We start from the raw sequence: 15,419 nt of genomic DNA on the forward strand, positions 1-15,419 counted from the left end.
GCATGGCTCAAACTGGAGTACGATCACAGACTTCAGTTGGAAAATTATTAACTGGATTGTACGGCAGCATATTTTGCTTAGCACAGTGGTTTCCAACCTGTGGTCTCCACGGCCTCACCGTTACTACTATGGATAATAACACAACCCAACTAAAATATATATATATTCTTGGTGACTTCGTTTTAAGGCCTTTTCTTGGGGTTATTTGGAGTGCTGATTCAGAAAATTGCATTGAATAGACCATATCAGCTCTAAGATTATTAAATACGGGTTTCCGTGGATGGCATATGTTCTGTATCAGAAACTAGAGCTGATGTGGTCTGTCCAATGCAGTTTTCTGAATCAGCACCGCAAATAACCAAACCAAATCTAAAGTTGACCAAAAACGGATTTGCAACACTGTTGGTACTTACGTTGGAGTGTGGTCCGTGGTTAAATCATCCCTGGTCAAAAGAAGGTTGGGAACCACTAGCTTAGAACATAGTTAAGGAATCCGGATGTATCCCCTTCTCATATATAATCAGGGGTTGTTATTATTATTATTATTATTATTATTATTATTATTATTATTATTATTATTATTAGCAACATTTCTATCCCACCCTTCTCACCCCAAAGGGGACTCAGGGCGGCTTACAAGTTATACATACATACAATATATTATATTATTAGTATAGTACAATATATGCATTATATATTACTATATTGTACTATATTGCAATATTATTAGTTATATTACATGTAGTTTAAATATACAATTATAATAGTGTATTATTGTATTGTTTGACATGCTGATATAATTATCAATATTATATGTATGTACAATATATTATTAGTATAGCATAATATGAATATTATATATTATTTTGTTATATTGACACAGTAATGACAGATACAGTTCAACCACATCTGGAAGGGCCTTATGTTCCCTATTCCTGGTTTGTTGTAATGAGTAGCACCTTGTTGTAATTACCTTCTGCAGACTGATGCACATACATGCCTTTCAGCATTTTCTTGGTGGAGAATGCTTGGCTCTACCGCTCGCATACGTTGGTTTGTCTAGGCTGGAACGGTTCTGTTCTTTCTTCTACAGCCAACTTTTTGCTGCTGGTGTTGTGAGATCCAGGGGTGGGCCAGCCTTCGTTTGAAAAGCCTTGTCAACTCAGCACTGAAAGTTTGCTGTGTCAGAGGGTCTTTACTGTCAGTGTGCCCTCCCACCCCGGACTGCGAGAGGGGGCGGTTTAGCTGGGTGCTATTCGGGGAAATGCTGAATAGAGCTGTCTACTTTCTTCACCATTGGTCTAATCACAAAAGGAACACATTTTATTGCTCACTAAGCCAGAAGTCAAACACTGGCTTCATTCACACATAAATATAAGCCAGGCTGTGCCCCCCCCCCCCCCCCCCCGAATTAATTGTGAACTAGTATATATTGGTCCACTCAGTCTGATCCTACCCTGTCCTTTCCATCAAGTGAGTGAGTAAAATTAACTAGGTAACATTAACTTAAATGAACCAGGAGTTGTAAGCCAGCAATCAAGCCTGTCTGCCAATAGTCTGTCACTGCGACAAAGTAGACATGTTTAGCTTGGCATTTTGCTCATCGTCCATAATGAGGTGTTATGCATAACTGAGAACCCTCCCTGTGCCATGAAATTGGGACAGAGTGATACTGAGAGTTGTTTATTCTCCTGGCTTTCCTGCGAAATTAACTGTTGTGGGAAGAACAGTTTTCCTTATGATTCAGGAAATGTCAGGCTTTTGGTATCCTTGGGTTGTAGAATTGCTAATCTTAATTGAATTCCCCAGTTTGCCTTTCTCTGTGCCATATTATTTTTTATAGTGGTGTTCTTCCTGTATTCTTTTTTTTACGAGGTAGTAAATGCTTTCATTTTTCACATGTCTGGTTCCATAAAACAATCACACTTGGTCTGTGTTTAATCATCTCAAATCTGCATATTAGTAGAAGGTTTGTCAAAGGAAATTACATATAATGTTGATGTGCTTGTAATGATATATAAGTATACCTCAGTTAACAAAACACCTGACAGTGAAATTCCTTTTTTCAAAGGCCTTGTATGTCTGCTCAGCTCCTCTTTCTTCCTCCTGCTTAGCTGAGATTTTTTTTAGCAACATTGGCATGGGGATGATGATGAAGGAGAGTTGTAGAAATACATGCCGTGTGTGTCAAGCAACATCTTGAATTCAGTAAAATTCTGATATAATAGAGCTCTAACTTCATTCTACTGCAACACGCTATGCTTGCCTAGTACTGGGATCCTTTATTGAGCTTACATGTAATTATTTCACATGTGCATATTATTAGTTTTTAATAAAAAGTCTCCTGAAATGTCCCAAACTGCCCTTCCATTTTGTGGTGCAGGAGCCTAACACTATTCATACATTCTATTTCTATCTCTGGGACCAAAAATTCTGTTAAAGAAGTATTTCCCAGGAAAATATATATTTTGTTAACTGATGTATACCTATATTCCATACGTATTTGTAATATATTCTATGTCTTTATATAAACTTTCATATGTTTTCATAAAATAGTGATAGTCACCGTGGCATGACTACATTTCCAGTAATCTGAAAAGCAAGAAGAATATGGGAGGTGCCTACATAATTGCAATAACTGTCCAGTGTATATATAGCATTTTGAAAGCAGTATAGTTGTTAAGCTGTTCTGTCACAGGAGAATATATCTACAAAGAGAAAAACATACTTCTGTTGAATAACTTTTAAAAAATAGAATTTATCGCTCTTATTGGTCGTTTTGATTGCATGGATGGAGTTGCTTGGATGTCAATCTGGCTTCAGGTCGTGGGACTTCATGTTGCTGAGTAAGCTTAGTCCTGCTTATTTCCTAATGCAGGTGAGGTCAGGCATTTGAGAACAGTCCTGAATATTGGCTTAGAGTAATTCAGCTGTCTGCTGCATTTTACACTCAGGTGTATTTCCCTTGCAACACACTCATTCCTTGTTATAAAAGTAAATTGAGTCTGTCTGCATGATACTAAACACATGTATAGTTATAATGAAAAGCATACTACTGCCTAGTTCTTCTCTCCAGGAGGAAAATCTCTTCCAAGTGTTCACATGTTGCGCTTCAGAGCATCTTGATGGGTTTGGAATTGTTAGAAGAATTAAACAAGTAGTATAATGAACAAATAGACACGATACATGCATGTTCCCAGGAGCCAGTCCATGTGAAATTACCATGAAGTCAACCTAACCTCTGAAAGCATATTAATAAAAGTGTAGTGATAAAGCTTCATGAGATGCCTTTCAGCAAGCAAACTGTGTGTCTTAAGGTTCTTTCTGTGACCAACCACAAGGGGATGCTGAAATTCTGTTTTTCCTCCCTAGATTTTGCACAATAGTCAAGATCTGTGTTCAGTTAAAAACAGATTGGCTTCTATTGATATGTTTGAATGTGTTCTTCATTTAACAGAACTACTGGAAAATGTAAAACTAATACATAAACCAGTCTCCTTGCAACCACGCGGGCTGATCAATAAAGGAAACTGGTGTTATATCAACGCTGTATCCTTACTGTGGTGAAACTGTTTCCATGTTTATTAATGTGGATGCTTGGTTATGTTGTGTTCTTGTTCTCAGGTGCCATAGATACACTTGTGCTGTTAAATTTAAAGACCACTCAATTGTTATAATTACTGTTAAATTGTTTCTCCGCATCCTGAAGAGTTCTAAGTTTAAGACTGGGGTGTGTATGCATGCACGTATCAGTGAATGAGATAATTCCTACTGGCTATCTTTATTAACTGACTCCTTAATGCAGTTCTGTAGACACTGCAAGCTTTGGTGGCTTGCCCTCCTATGTATCACCTCATGAAGTCCATTCCAATGTATTCGAAATCACAGCGGCCATGTACATCAACACCAATGATAGACAGCTTGTAAGTAAATTGCAAGACAATCGTGACGATTGAACTAGTTTGCCAAGTCAGTGTGGCTTCTCAGTTTTGTGTCTCTTTGAAAATGTACAAATGCTGTATTTGCAAGGGATACATTCCAAGATCCCTCATGGATACCTGAAACCATAGATAATAGTGAATCCTATGTTGTTATTCCTATATTTTGACTATATTTGAGCCCAAGGTCTGCCTTAGGATTGCATGGGAAGGCCTACAAGGACTTTCAGAGGGAAATACGTTTTGGAGCGTGGATAAGTCAAATCATACATAAGGGGGTTGTTTTGAGAATGCCACTGAAACAACCCCAAATCCCCCTTTTCCCCCTCTTTCAATTTGAGAATATACTTACATTGGTACAAAGGTTATCGTCTTCCTTTGATTGGCTAATTTGGATTATCTTCCTCATTATCCCAGTGTGTTTGGCTCATCAATCTTTATTGATAACTAAAATTTGATTCTGGCTTGTCGTATTCCATTGACTGACATTAAGCCAAAGTTTGAAAGTGACAGGGAACTTTGGTTTGATACAAACCTGGAATTTACTGCTCAAGCTAGGAAGCGGAGGGGGGATGAGGAAGGAGCACTTCATCCTATTGCTTTCTATGAGTTTCAACTTTGTGTATACATACATGCAGAAGGGAGCCTGGATGATTTGGGGTGCATGAGAACCTGGACACAAGACTCAGAGGACACCAGAAGGTGGTAGAATCTATGATTCTATGATTCTACCACCTTCTGGTGTCCTCTGAGTCTTGTGTCCAGGTTCTCATGCATCTCATTAGAGCAGTGGTTCTCAACCTGGATTCCCCAGATGTTTTTGGCCTCCAACTCCCAGAAATCCCAGCAAGTTTACCAGCTGTTGGGATTTCTGGGAGTTGAAGGCCCAAAACATTTGGGGACTCCAGGTTGAGAACCACTGCATTAGAATTTTGGAAGCTATGAGGCGGAGAAAACATACCTAGGTTTGCTTTGAAAATAGCATTAGCTGGAGAGTATCAAAACGAACAGAGATAAGTTAGCTGTTTTTATCTTGAAATGAAGTTTGCCTGACTTAGAATCCTAGAGTTGGAAGAGACCTGGTGGGCCATCCAGTCCAACCCCATTCTGCCAAGAAGCAGGAAAATCGCATTCAAACCCGACTTGAAGCTTGTCGGGTTAACATGTTCCCAATTCATTTTTTATTTAAAAAATTGGATAGCAATTATGTTACTGTTTATGCACTTTTATGTACCATGTGTGTACTTAGGATGTTCATATTTTATATTTTAAGTATGTTGACTGGGCTCCTCGTCCCCATGTAAGCTGCCCCGAGTCTCTTCGGGGAGATGGAGGCGGGGTACCAAAATAAAATAATAATAATAATTATTATTATTATTTGAAACACAAGATGAGTCCACAGCAGGCACTCTGCTGGCTGTTTTATTGGATCACACGTCGGACACTTCCCAAGTGTCTAGGACTGTGTGGTGTATTATCATTATTATTATTATTATTATTGTATAACACAGCAAACAAGATAGATATGCTGGATTTTGTATCACAAAATCACAAGTTGAACACTTCCCAAGTGTCTAGGACTGTGTGGTGTATTATTATTATTATTATTATTATTATTATTATTGCATAACACAGCAAACAAGATAGATATGCTGGATTTCGTATCACAAAATCACAAGTCGAACACTTCCCAAGTGTTTAGGACTGTGTGATGTATTTTTGGATGATGCGCGCAGATCCCAGTAGGGTGGCCTTTTGCAGTTGGCAGATTGTAATTTTGTCAAATGTCTATTGTTTCCAAATGCCGGCTGTGATCTTTAGGCACGGCACCCAATGTTTATTATTATTATTATTATTATTATTATTATTATTATTATTATTTATATTATTATAGCAAACTTTACCTGTTCTGTTTGCCCTCCCTGTAGCTAACACTAGCTTCTCTTTGTTCTGCTTTAGCGTCCGCCTGATGAATGAGTTTACAAACATGCCAGTTCCTCCGAAGGCAAAACAAGGTGGGTAGAAATCTACCAGCTGCTAACTGTCTGATCGCATATGGGAACAGTGGAGGAGCTCAATGCCGCCTTTGTGCGATGCAGCCAAGGTTCTGGTGCACAAATGGGCCCACATTGGGAAGCATGCAATACAAAGAGCTGTTCTGTTTCTGTGTAAGAGCCGCGTAGCATCTCTGAGGCACTCTGTCCCACCCTCAGAAAGTTACAAGTTTACCTGCATCTCGCTTTTTTAAGAGGAAAGAGGTCTGGCTCTTTCCGTAGTAGTCTCTTGTGCCAGTTTTGGTGGCACAGAGACTTCAGTGTGTATTCAGTTTTGTGTTGTAGATCCCATGTGTCTATAGAGTTTATCATTCCAGTTGTGTGTTAATCACACACTGTTCGTCAAGTGTCTTGGTTTCCTGGACTCTTTGATTTCTATATGACCCTAACAAGCAAGGTGCTTTCCCCCCCCCCCCCCCAACTTTCCCAATAAAATAGTAGTAGTAGTAGTAGTAGTAGTAGTAGTTGCTGTATATACTCGAGTATAAGCCTAGTTTTTCAATTCTTTTTTTTAAGACTGAAAAAGCCCGCCTCAGCTTATACTCTGGTCCTGGTTGGCATATATTTGGGTCAGCTTATACTCGGGAATATATGTTACATTTATTATTTTTCTCTATTATTGGTATTATTACATTTATTATTTTTCTCTACTATTGTTGCTACTATTATATTTATTTATTTATTTATTATTTATTTACAATATTTCTATCCCACCCATCTCACCCGAAGAGACTCAGGGCGGTGTACAATTGGCAACAATTCAATGCCGACACATTAGAACAAACAGCATATAAAATCTATTACAAATAGTTAAATACAGTGTAAAATATAAAATATTTATTTTACTCTATTATTATTATTAATACATTATTTCACTCTGATCTTATTGCATTTAATATTTTACTCTATTTATTATTACATGTATTATTTTCCTGTATTTATTATTATTACATGTATTATTTTACTCTTATTATTAAAAGGATACATAAGCACATTTACTTTGAAGAAAATGAGAATAATGATTTGATCAGAGTTGGACAGTCTTATCTTAAATTTGAGCTTTATGTAAATATTTAAAAACATTTAACCTACCGATACCTCAATTAATGTAATTTTATTGGTATCTATTTTTATTTCTGAAATTTACCACCCTCAACTTATACTGTAGTCAATGTTTTCCCAGTTTTTTTGTGGTAAAATTAGGTGCCTCGGCTTATATTCGGGTCAGCTTATACTCGAGTATATACGGTATATAAATTTATTGAATTTTATAACATAAAATAGCCTTCCCTCCAGGTGTTTTGGACCCCAACTCCCAACATTCCTAACAGCTGGAGGGCCCAAGTTTGCTCGTGCCTTGTTAAAACTTGTTAAAACTTTTTTCGAAACCTTTTGTTTATTTCCTTTGCAGCTTTAGGTGATAAAATTGCAAGAGACATCAGGCCTGGTGCTGCGTTTGAACCCACGTACATCTATAGATTGTTGACAGTTATCAAGTCGAGTCTTTCGGAAAAGGTGAGGCTTAGATCTTTTAAGACGCTTGTTATTCCGTCGGTGTCTTATAGACACAGCCCCGTAGAAGAAAAGGTTTGTAACAGTTTTTATTGTATTTATTTATATGCTTTACCTGTTTATTGCTTATTTGTTTTATCATCTATGGATGTGTTGTATTGTGCATTTGCTTTGATTATACGGCATTGAATATTGCCGTTTGTAAGCCGCTCTGTGGCGCAGCTGGTTAAACTGCCAAGCTGCTGAACTTGCTTATTGAAAGGTTTGAATCCAGGAAGAGGGGTGAGCTCCTGCTGTTAGCCCCAGCTTCTGCCAATCTATTTATTTATTTATTACAATTATACCCCATTCTTCTCACCCCGAAGGAGACTCAGAGCAGCTTACAAATAATATGTACATATGATTAGTACAGCACAATATTAGCATTATATATCACTATATTGTACTATACTGCTATACTGTAATACTATTAGCAATGTTACATGTAATATGTGATATATAATTGATATTATTATATTGTATTGTTATTAGTATTATATTGTATTACATTATAACATTATTATCAATATTATATGTATATACAATATATTAACTATTATTTATTTTATATTATATTGTGTGTATGTGTGTGTGTATATATATATATAATCTCATTGCATGTTATACTAGCATAGCATGCTTATAAATAATATGTACATATGATTAGTATAGCACAATATTAGCATTATATATCACTATATTGTATTATACCGCTATACTATAATATTATTAGTAATGTAACATGTAATGTATAATTAATATTACTATATTGTATTGTTTAGTATTATATGGTATTACATTATGACATTATCAATATTATATGTATATACAATATATTAATAGTTTGAAAACATGCACATGTGAGTAGATCAATAGGTACTGCTCCGGCAGGAAGGTAATGACACTCCAAGCAGTCATGCCGGCCACATGCCCTTGGAGGTGTCTACGGTTCTTTGGCTTAGAAATAGAGATGAGCACCAACCCTCAGAGTCTGATATGACTAGTCTTCATGTCAGGGAAAACCTTTACCTGCCTTAAGCCGCTCTGAGTCCCCTTTGAGATGAGAGAGAGAGTGTGATAGAAATATAGTAAACAAATAAACAAGAGTTTATGGTATTGTCTCATTACTGGGAAGATTAATTTCAGTTTTATTGTTTAGAGCACTTTGTGGAATAGCGATGAGGAAGTAGAAATTGAAATAGTGCTGATGGAACTTTGGATCACTAAAAGCCATGGATGATAAGAATTTTCTGTTTATTCAGGGGAGGCAAGAAGATGCTGAAGAGTATTTGGGATTCATCCTCAATGGCTTACACGAAGAAATGCTCATTCTGAAGAAACTGCTGTCTCCGCATAGTGAAAGTAAGTTTTAATAAAGCAATTTAAAGTGCTTGGATCTATTTTAATGTATACCCTGGGCAGACATAATACTTAAGCAGCCATTATGTTTTATTATGCCTCCGTGCACTAATCGTGCTGCATAATTTAGCTTTGAACCATGTTGTTAAATATTGACTCAGCTTAGGTTCTTACATTAACGAAGCACACTTGTACTATAAATCATAAGTCACATTTCCCCTTTCAACCACCTTTTTTCCTTCCAGACGTGCATATGGCTTTCATCGGTCTGCCTCACCTCCTCTACCTGATCAAGATTAACTATAATTTCCATGTCATAGTTTAAGACAAATTGTGTCTAAAAAGCCCAAACCCCTCAAGCCTTTGACGATGCTTAGATTCTTTAATAATACATACGACAATGTTCAGATTCTCTATTAAACACTTTATAATTCTGAGGTGCTGTTTTTACCTACAGCAATGGCTGTATTTCATTATTTATAATCAGGAGTGCTGTGAATTTGTGGTGTTAATATTGAGTGTTTATTGTTTTGTTTTGCATTTTTTGTATTTTGTTCTGTGAGCTGCCTCAAGTCCCTCTGGGAAATAGTGACAGAATATAAATATGTGTATCTGTAGGCATTGAATAAGTGCCTGTGTAAGCCGCCTTGAGTCCTCTCCAGGGTGAGAAAGGCGGGGTACAAATGGAGTAAATAAATACATAAATTATTATTATTATTATTATTATTATTATTGATGCTAAAGAATGTTTAATCACTTTATCAGCTACCTCGTGTTTACAAAATTCATACAGTGCACTTTACCCAGTTCGTTTTTTATAACCTTTCTGTGTTTCAACAATGTTTTATTAAGTTTGCTATTTTATCTTTATATGTCAATGTTTAAATTTTACAACTGCACATGTTTTTTCTTCATTTGATGTGTTTTACATTGTTATTGTTTTTATCTGAGCTTGACCCCATGTAAACCGCCCTGAGTCCCTTCGGGGAGATGGAGGCAGGGTATAAAAATAAAGTTGTTGTTGTTTTTGTTGTTATTAATATTATTATTATTATAGTACTGCGCTTGTTTAATTTACATTTTAATATGGAGGTAGGAGTCAAAGTAGTTCAAAAATTGTCACCTAAGACAGGTAGAAATACTGGCAGCTATTTGTAATGGTGGATTTTCTGCAAATGAGTGCTTCCTGGCAGTTCAGATTGCTGTCAGCACAATAGCAATGAGCCCCCAGTATCATGTAACAACAACAACAACAACAACAACAACAACAATAATAATCTTTATGCTTATACCCTGCCACTATCTCCCCGAAGGGACTCACATGGGGAAGAGCCCAACAATAACATTGGTTAAAACACAATCCATAAATTTAAACAATATAAACAATAAATATATATAAAACAACATAAAACACGGCCAGTACTTTAAAACCTGGCCATGTAGAGCTCAATGCAAGGGTGAACAAATGTGTGCTTTCCTCTCCTAAGAGCTTGCAGTTTCCAACGGCCCAGAGACCCCGTCTGTGAATGAAGAGGAGGAGCAGGAGGAGCAAGGGGAAGGCAGTGAGGACGAGTGGGAGCAGGTGGGACCGCGCAACAAATCCTCCGTCACCCGGCAGGCGGATTTCGTCCAGACGCCAATTACAGACATATTCGGTGGTCACATAAGGTATACATTTTGAGTTCATTCCATCGAACTGAAGCCGTATCTCTTGTAAATTGGGTGCAAGTTGAATGGGAATTTATTTTCATTTTTATAGCCATGCCTTTTCCCCAGAATGATGTTCTGATTTTAATGCAGTTTTGGAGTTTAGTGTTCATCTGTCGAATTTGGTTCATTGTAAACATGCCTCCATAAAACTGATAGAAGGATTTGGCTGTTAAGTGAAGTATCAGTGCCTTCATTGTCTTTGAATAATGGCTGAATATTTTGTCTTTTATGGGATTCTAAACAATAATTTCAGTCTATTTTAAGACCTCTGCTTTGTGTGTTTAATATGGTAACAATTATTAACATGGAGGTGTAGCATCCTGGGTTGGCTTCCAAAGGAAGCTAGATGAAACCAAGGGATTCCTGCGTTCTTTCTTTTTTTATTTTTTTGAAATCCAAGGAGTGTCCCACTGGATGCAAGAACCACAAAGCTCTCTCGTCCCACATGTGTTGTCTGCTTTCTGCCGCACCCGTCCTGCTCCCTGTATAAAGTAGGTCACCGCAGAAACAAGATCCCACTTTGGGAAGCTGGAAAGCTTTCTCTTCTGAGGCCCAGAGATAGCATCTGTCTAGTAGTAGTAGTAGTAGTAGTAGTAGTAGTTAACCAAGCCTTGGAAATTATAGCTGTGAAGTTTTGGACATCCCTAGCTGCTTTTTGTTGTTCATGTTTTGGTCCTCATTCATGATTTCTGGCTAATTTGTTCCTTGCAAACCGATGTAAACGTCTCAAACCTAAGCCTACTCGTATGTTAATATTTCATGCCAGGACATGTACAGCATTTTAATGCTTAATGCTCTTTCCGCGGAGATTATCATCAAGGTGGAATTCCCCAAACTCCTGTTCTTCAGATAGGATGAAAGAATCCACTGTGTTCGTGGCTGCTATCCATAGTAGCTGAGAGCTGATAGGGGTCTTAGTCCAAAAATATCTGGGTGCAGTTTTATTGCTGTTCTTGTTGTGCGTCGAGGAAAATGCCTAATTGTAAACATTAGGTGTGTTAAAGAGGAGTTGCAGCAGGCATGGGCCAACTTGGGCCCTCCAGGTGTTTTGGACTTCAACTCCCACCATTCCTAACAGCCTCAGTCCTTTTCCTTTTTGCCCCTCAGCCGCTTAAGCCTTCTTTGTAGCAGCGTTGTCTAACTGTTTCCACAAACACAACTAATATAATAATAATAATAATAATAATAATAATAATAATAATAACTCTTTTAACTCTCCCTCGTTTCTTTAGATCTGTGGTTTACCAACAGAGTTCAAAGGAATCTGCAACTCTGCAGCCCTTTTTCACTCTGCAGCTGGACATCCAGTCTGATAAGATACGCACCGTTCAGGACGCGCTGGAAAGTTTGGTGGCGAGAGAATCGGTCCAGGGTTATACCACGAAAACCAAGCAGGAGGTATGTGCTTTCCTGGCTGGCTAAACTTCTACAATCATATACCCGGTGTAATTATGGTGTGGTTGTTTTGTGAGGCAACAGACTCCTAACTCTGTGAGGCTGGTCCTCCTGGCTGTGTATTTTCTATAGTTTTTCAAGATGTCAAGGAGAATATTCTTAGCCCTGTTAGCTGAGTTACATTGGAAGTGCAAGGGATTAGATTTGGACTTTCTAAAAGTAGGAATATGTTCCTTACTACGTTATATTGAAGTCCTGCAAAACACTCAAGTTTCCAAAAAAACAAACAAAAAGCATTTGTTTTCTATCTGGAGAACCTGAAATCTTACATTTAAGGAATCCCATCTCTCTACCATGGTCACCAGTTAAATGTGTTCCTAATCAGAACAACCAATGTGGCAATGTGCCTTTGGAAATTTGGAGATTTCATCTTTCTGTGCTGTGTATTTACCGTATAGTGATATAGTACAATATAGGAATTTAATGCTAATATTATGCTATGCTAATAATGTAATATATTGTATGTACGTGTAATTTGTAAGCCGCTCTGAGTCCCCTTTGGGGTGAGAAGGGCGGGATATAAATGCAGCAAATAATAATAATAATAATAATAATAATAATAATAATAATAATAATAATAATAATAATAAGGACCTCAAGATTGAACTTCAAAGACTCTGGCAGAAACCAGTGCAGGTGGTCCCGGTGGTGATCGGCACATTGGGTGCCGTGCCAAAAGATCTCAGCTGGCATTTGGAAACAATAGACATTGACAAAATCACGATCTGCCAACTGCAAAAGGCCACCCTACTGGGATCTGCACGCATCATCCGAAAATACATCATACAGTCCTAGACACTTGGGAAGTGTTCAACTTGTGATTTTGTGATATGAAATCCAGCATATCTATCTTGTTTGCTGTGTCATAATAAAATAACTATTATTATTATTATTATTATTGCCAAATGATTCTCAGACTTCAGGACAATTGAAGGTACAGTGGTTAGAGGACTGCATGTATTGCCAATTACAGTTATCAGTTGGTCGCAAGATACAGTAAAGATACAATTCAAGAAAATCAAAAATACAACCCACCATAATGTAGGCGGCACAAGGGATCTTTGTAAACAGTGTGGCACCTTGTGATAGAAAAGAGACGATTTGGATATTTATAAGGCAGGAGTGGGCAGTGCAGCCTGGAGGAAACGGTGGGAATGTGCTGCTGCCATGAAAAGCGATGCGTAGGCAAAGTGGTCCCGTCTGGGTTTCTTGTCTGATCCGTTGTGTGGGAGTGAAGGTGGCAGAAGAAGACGCTCTTTGGTCGTCTGAGAAGCGTCCTTGTATTGGGAGGGAAGCTTGCAGTGCAAACGCCCAGGGTTCGCCACACGGTTTTGTTTGGCCAGCCTCTCGCTTTTGGTTTTGGGTACACACTCGGTTTTAGTCTCCTCTTTACTTGACGACCCAGAAAGTCCCAATTATGGCTTCTGGGAGAAATGGGTGTTCACTGGAGGTGCTAGTCTGGTCTGGTTTGCATTTTAGTGTCTGTACTCTTCCCAGACTAGACATCTTTTTAAAAAAGTTCTCTCTAGTAACAATTATGAACATATCCCTTGATCTCCTAAACTTTGCAACCACCATTAGCGTGCACTGATTAAACAGACTAAGCCCTTGGACAGAGTGTCCTGGGTACAGTACAGAACTGAATCGAAGGCCAAACGGTGTCCACAAAGTGATTTCTGTACTGCAAACTGTCATTACTATGAAATAGGAGATACTGAAAATATTCATTACTATTATGGACAGAGGGATATTCAAGATGTTATTACAAGTATTGCCTTGGCATTATTCCTTTCCCTTGTTCCCAGCGGAGTTGGTTAGCTTGGCAGTGGCTAAAAATGAAAAGTGGACACCTGCCAGTCAGAGCGTTGGTGCCTAATGGAGACGGAGGCTGAGTGAAATCCCGCTTTCCTTCTTTCAGGTGGAGATCAGCCGAAGAGTGACCCTCGAAGAGCTCCCTCCCGTCCTCGTCCTGCACCTCAAGCGCTTCGTCTACGAAAAGACTGGGGGGTGCCAGAAACTCATTAAGAACATTGAATATCCTGTCGACCTGGAAATCAGCAAAGGTGACTGACTCCTCGGAACAAAGCCTTGCCTTTAGGGCAAGGGAAGCCATAGTGTTTCGCATCTCTCACATTGAGAGCAGTATATCCCTGCAGGGCAATCATATAAGACACACTGGCATCAAATTTATTCTTAGCAGATGTGGAGTACCGACACCTAACCTTCCCTAGATTGGTCTCTGTCAGTGTGCTTCTCAAAATAGGCTTTTCCACATTTTAATTGTCCTAAATCACATCTTGCACAGTTCACTACAGTAGTTCTTGGCATTTTGTCAAGCTTGAAATCGTTTTAGATAATGTCCATCCTGAAACTGTGAAACAGACTCAATGCTGTGACTTGTAAATAATCTTAGAAAATTTGTTGGAATCACTGGGTTGCTGTGAGTTTTCCGGGCTTTCTGGCCATGTTGCAGCAAAATGGAAAAAAAAGGAAAAGTATGGTATATAATATACTATAAAGTAAGTTATAGTTCTATACTTCCTCAAGTGATATAATCACTTATGTATTATGATTGTAGTATCAGTTTATATATTCCAACTGTACAGATACTCTTCTTCAAAATCTATCATTCAAAGTAAATCAAAGTTCCATGTCATTTACTTTGAATGATCGATTTTGAAGAAGAGTATCACAAACCTTGAGAATATTATCAAGAATATATTTGTTAAAATTGGACATTGAAATATGTACTTATCTGTACAGTTGGAGTATATAAACTGATACTACAATAATAATATATAAGTGATTATATCACTTGAGGAAGTATAGAACTGTAACTTACTTTATAGTATATTATATACCATACTTTTCCTTTTTTTCCCATTTTGCTGTATATAATAGACATCTGTGCATATAGCTGTTTCTGGCCATGTTCCCAAAGCATTCTCTCCTGACATTTCACCCACATCTGTGGCAGGCATCCTCGGAGGTTGTGAGGTCTGTTGGAGATTAGGCAAGTGGGGGTTATATATCTGTGGAATGATGCCCAGGGTGAGAGAAAGAGCTCTAGTCTGTTGGAGGCAGGTGTGGATGTCATTAGGTTTTAAATCTTCGTTAACTGATTATATATATATATGTCCATGTGGTATTATGAACTAATTGCTGTATGTTTTTAACTTGTATGTTTTCTGTTGTATTGGAAACCGGCCTGAGTTCCTTGAGGAGAGAGGGCGGTATATAAATAAGGTTTTATTATTATATTATCATTGCCATTGGCCACCTTGATTAGCATTGAATGGCTTGGCACCTGCATAGTCAATCAGTGATGGTGTTGCATAGAGGTAGTGACACA

General features: G+C 37.9%; 2 protein-coding genes across 2 annotated transcripts in view; one reads left to right on the forward strand and one right to left on the reverse strand.

Moving 5' to 3' along the window:
* The window catches only part of kcng4 (potassium voltage-gated channel modifier subfamily G member 4), a 383,395-nt gene that overhangs the window by 156,337 nt on the left and 211,639 nt on the right, over nt 1-15,419 (reverse strand). The gene's annotated exons all lie outside the window — the stretch shown is intronic.
* usp10 (ubiquitin specific peptidase 10) overlaps nt 1-15,419 on the forward strand; it is a 34,010-nt gene that overhangs the window by 14,798 nt on the left and 3,793 nt on the right. Inside the window, exons 5-12 of the mRNA XM_062961934.1 lie at nt 3,458-3,549; nt 3,814-3,923; nt 5,898-5,953; nt 7,404-7,507; nt 8,806-8,905; nt 10,390-10,570; nt 11,845-12,010; nt 13,986-14,130. Coding sequence (XP_062818004.1) covers nt 3,458-3,549; nt 3,814-3,923; nt 5,898-5,953; nt 7,404-7,507; nt 8,806-8,905; nt 10,390-10,570; nt 11,845-12,010; nt 13,986-14,130 — 954 coding nt within the window. The remainder of the gene's footprint in view (nt 1-3,457; nt 3,550-3,813; nt 3,924-5,897; nt 5,954-7,403; nt 7,508-8,805; nt 8,906-10,389; nt 10,571-11,844; nt 12,011-13,985; nt 14,131-15,419) is intronic.

Source organism: Anolis carolinensis, unplaced genomic scaffold, assembly GCF_035594765.1.
Source record: "Anolis carolinensis isolate JA03-04 unplaced genomic scaffold, rAnoCar3.1.pri scaffold_9, whole genome shotgun sequence".
Lineage (NCBI taxonomy): Eukaryota > Metazoa > Chordata > Lepidosauria > Squamata > Dactyloidae > Anolis > Anolis carolinensis.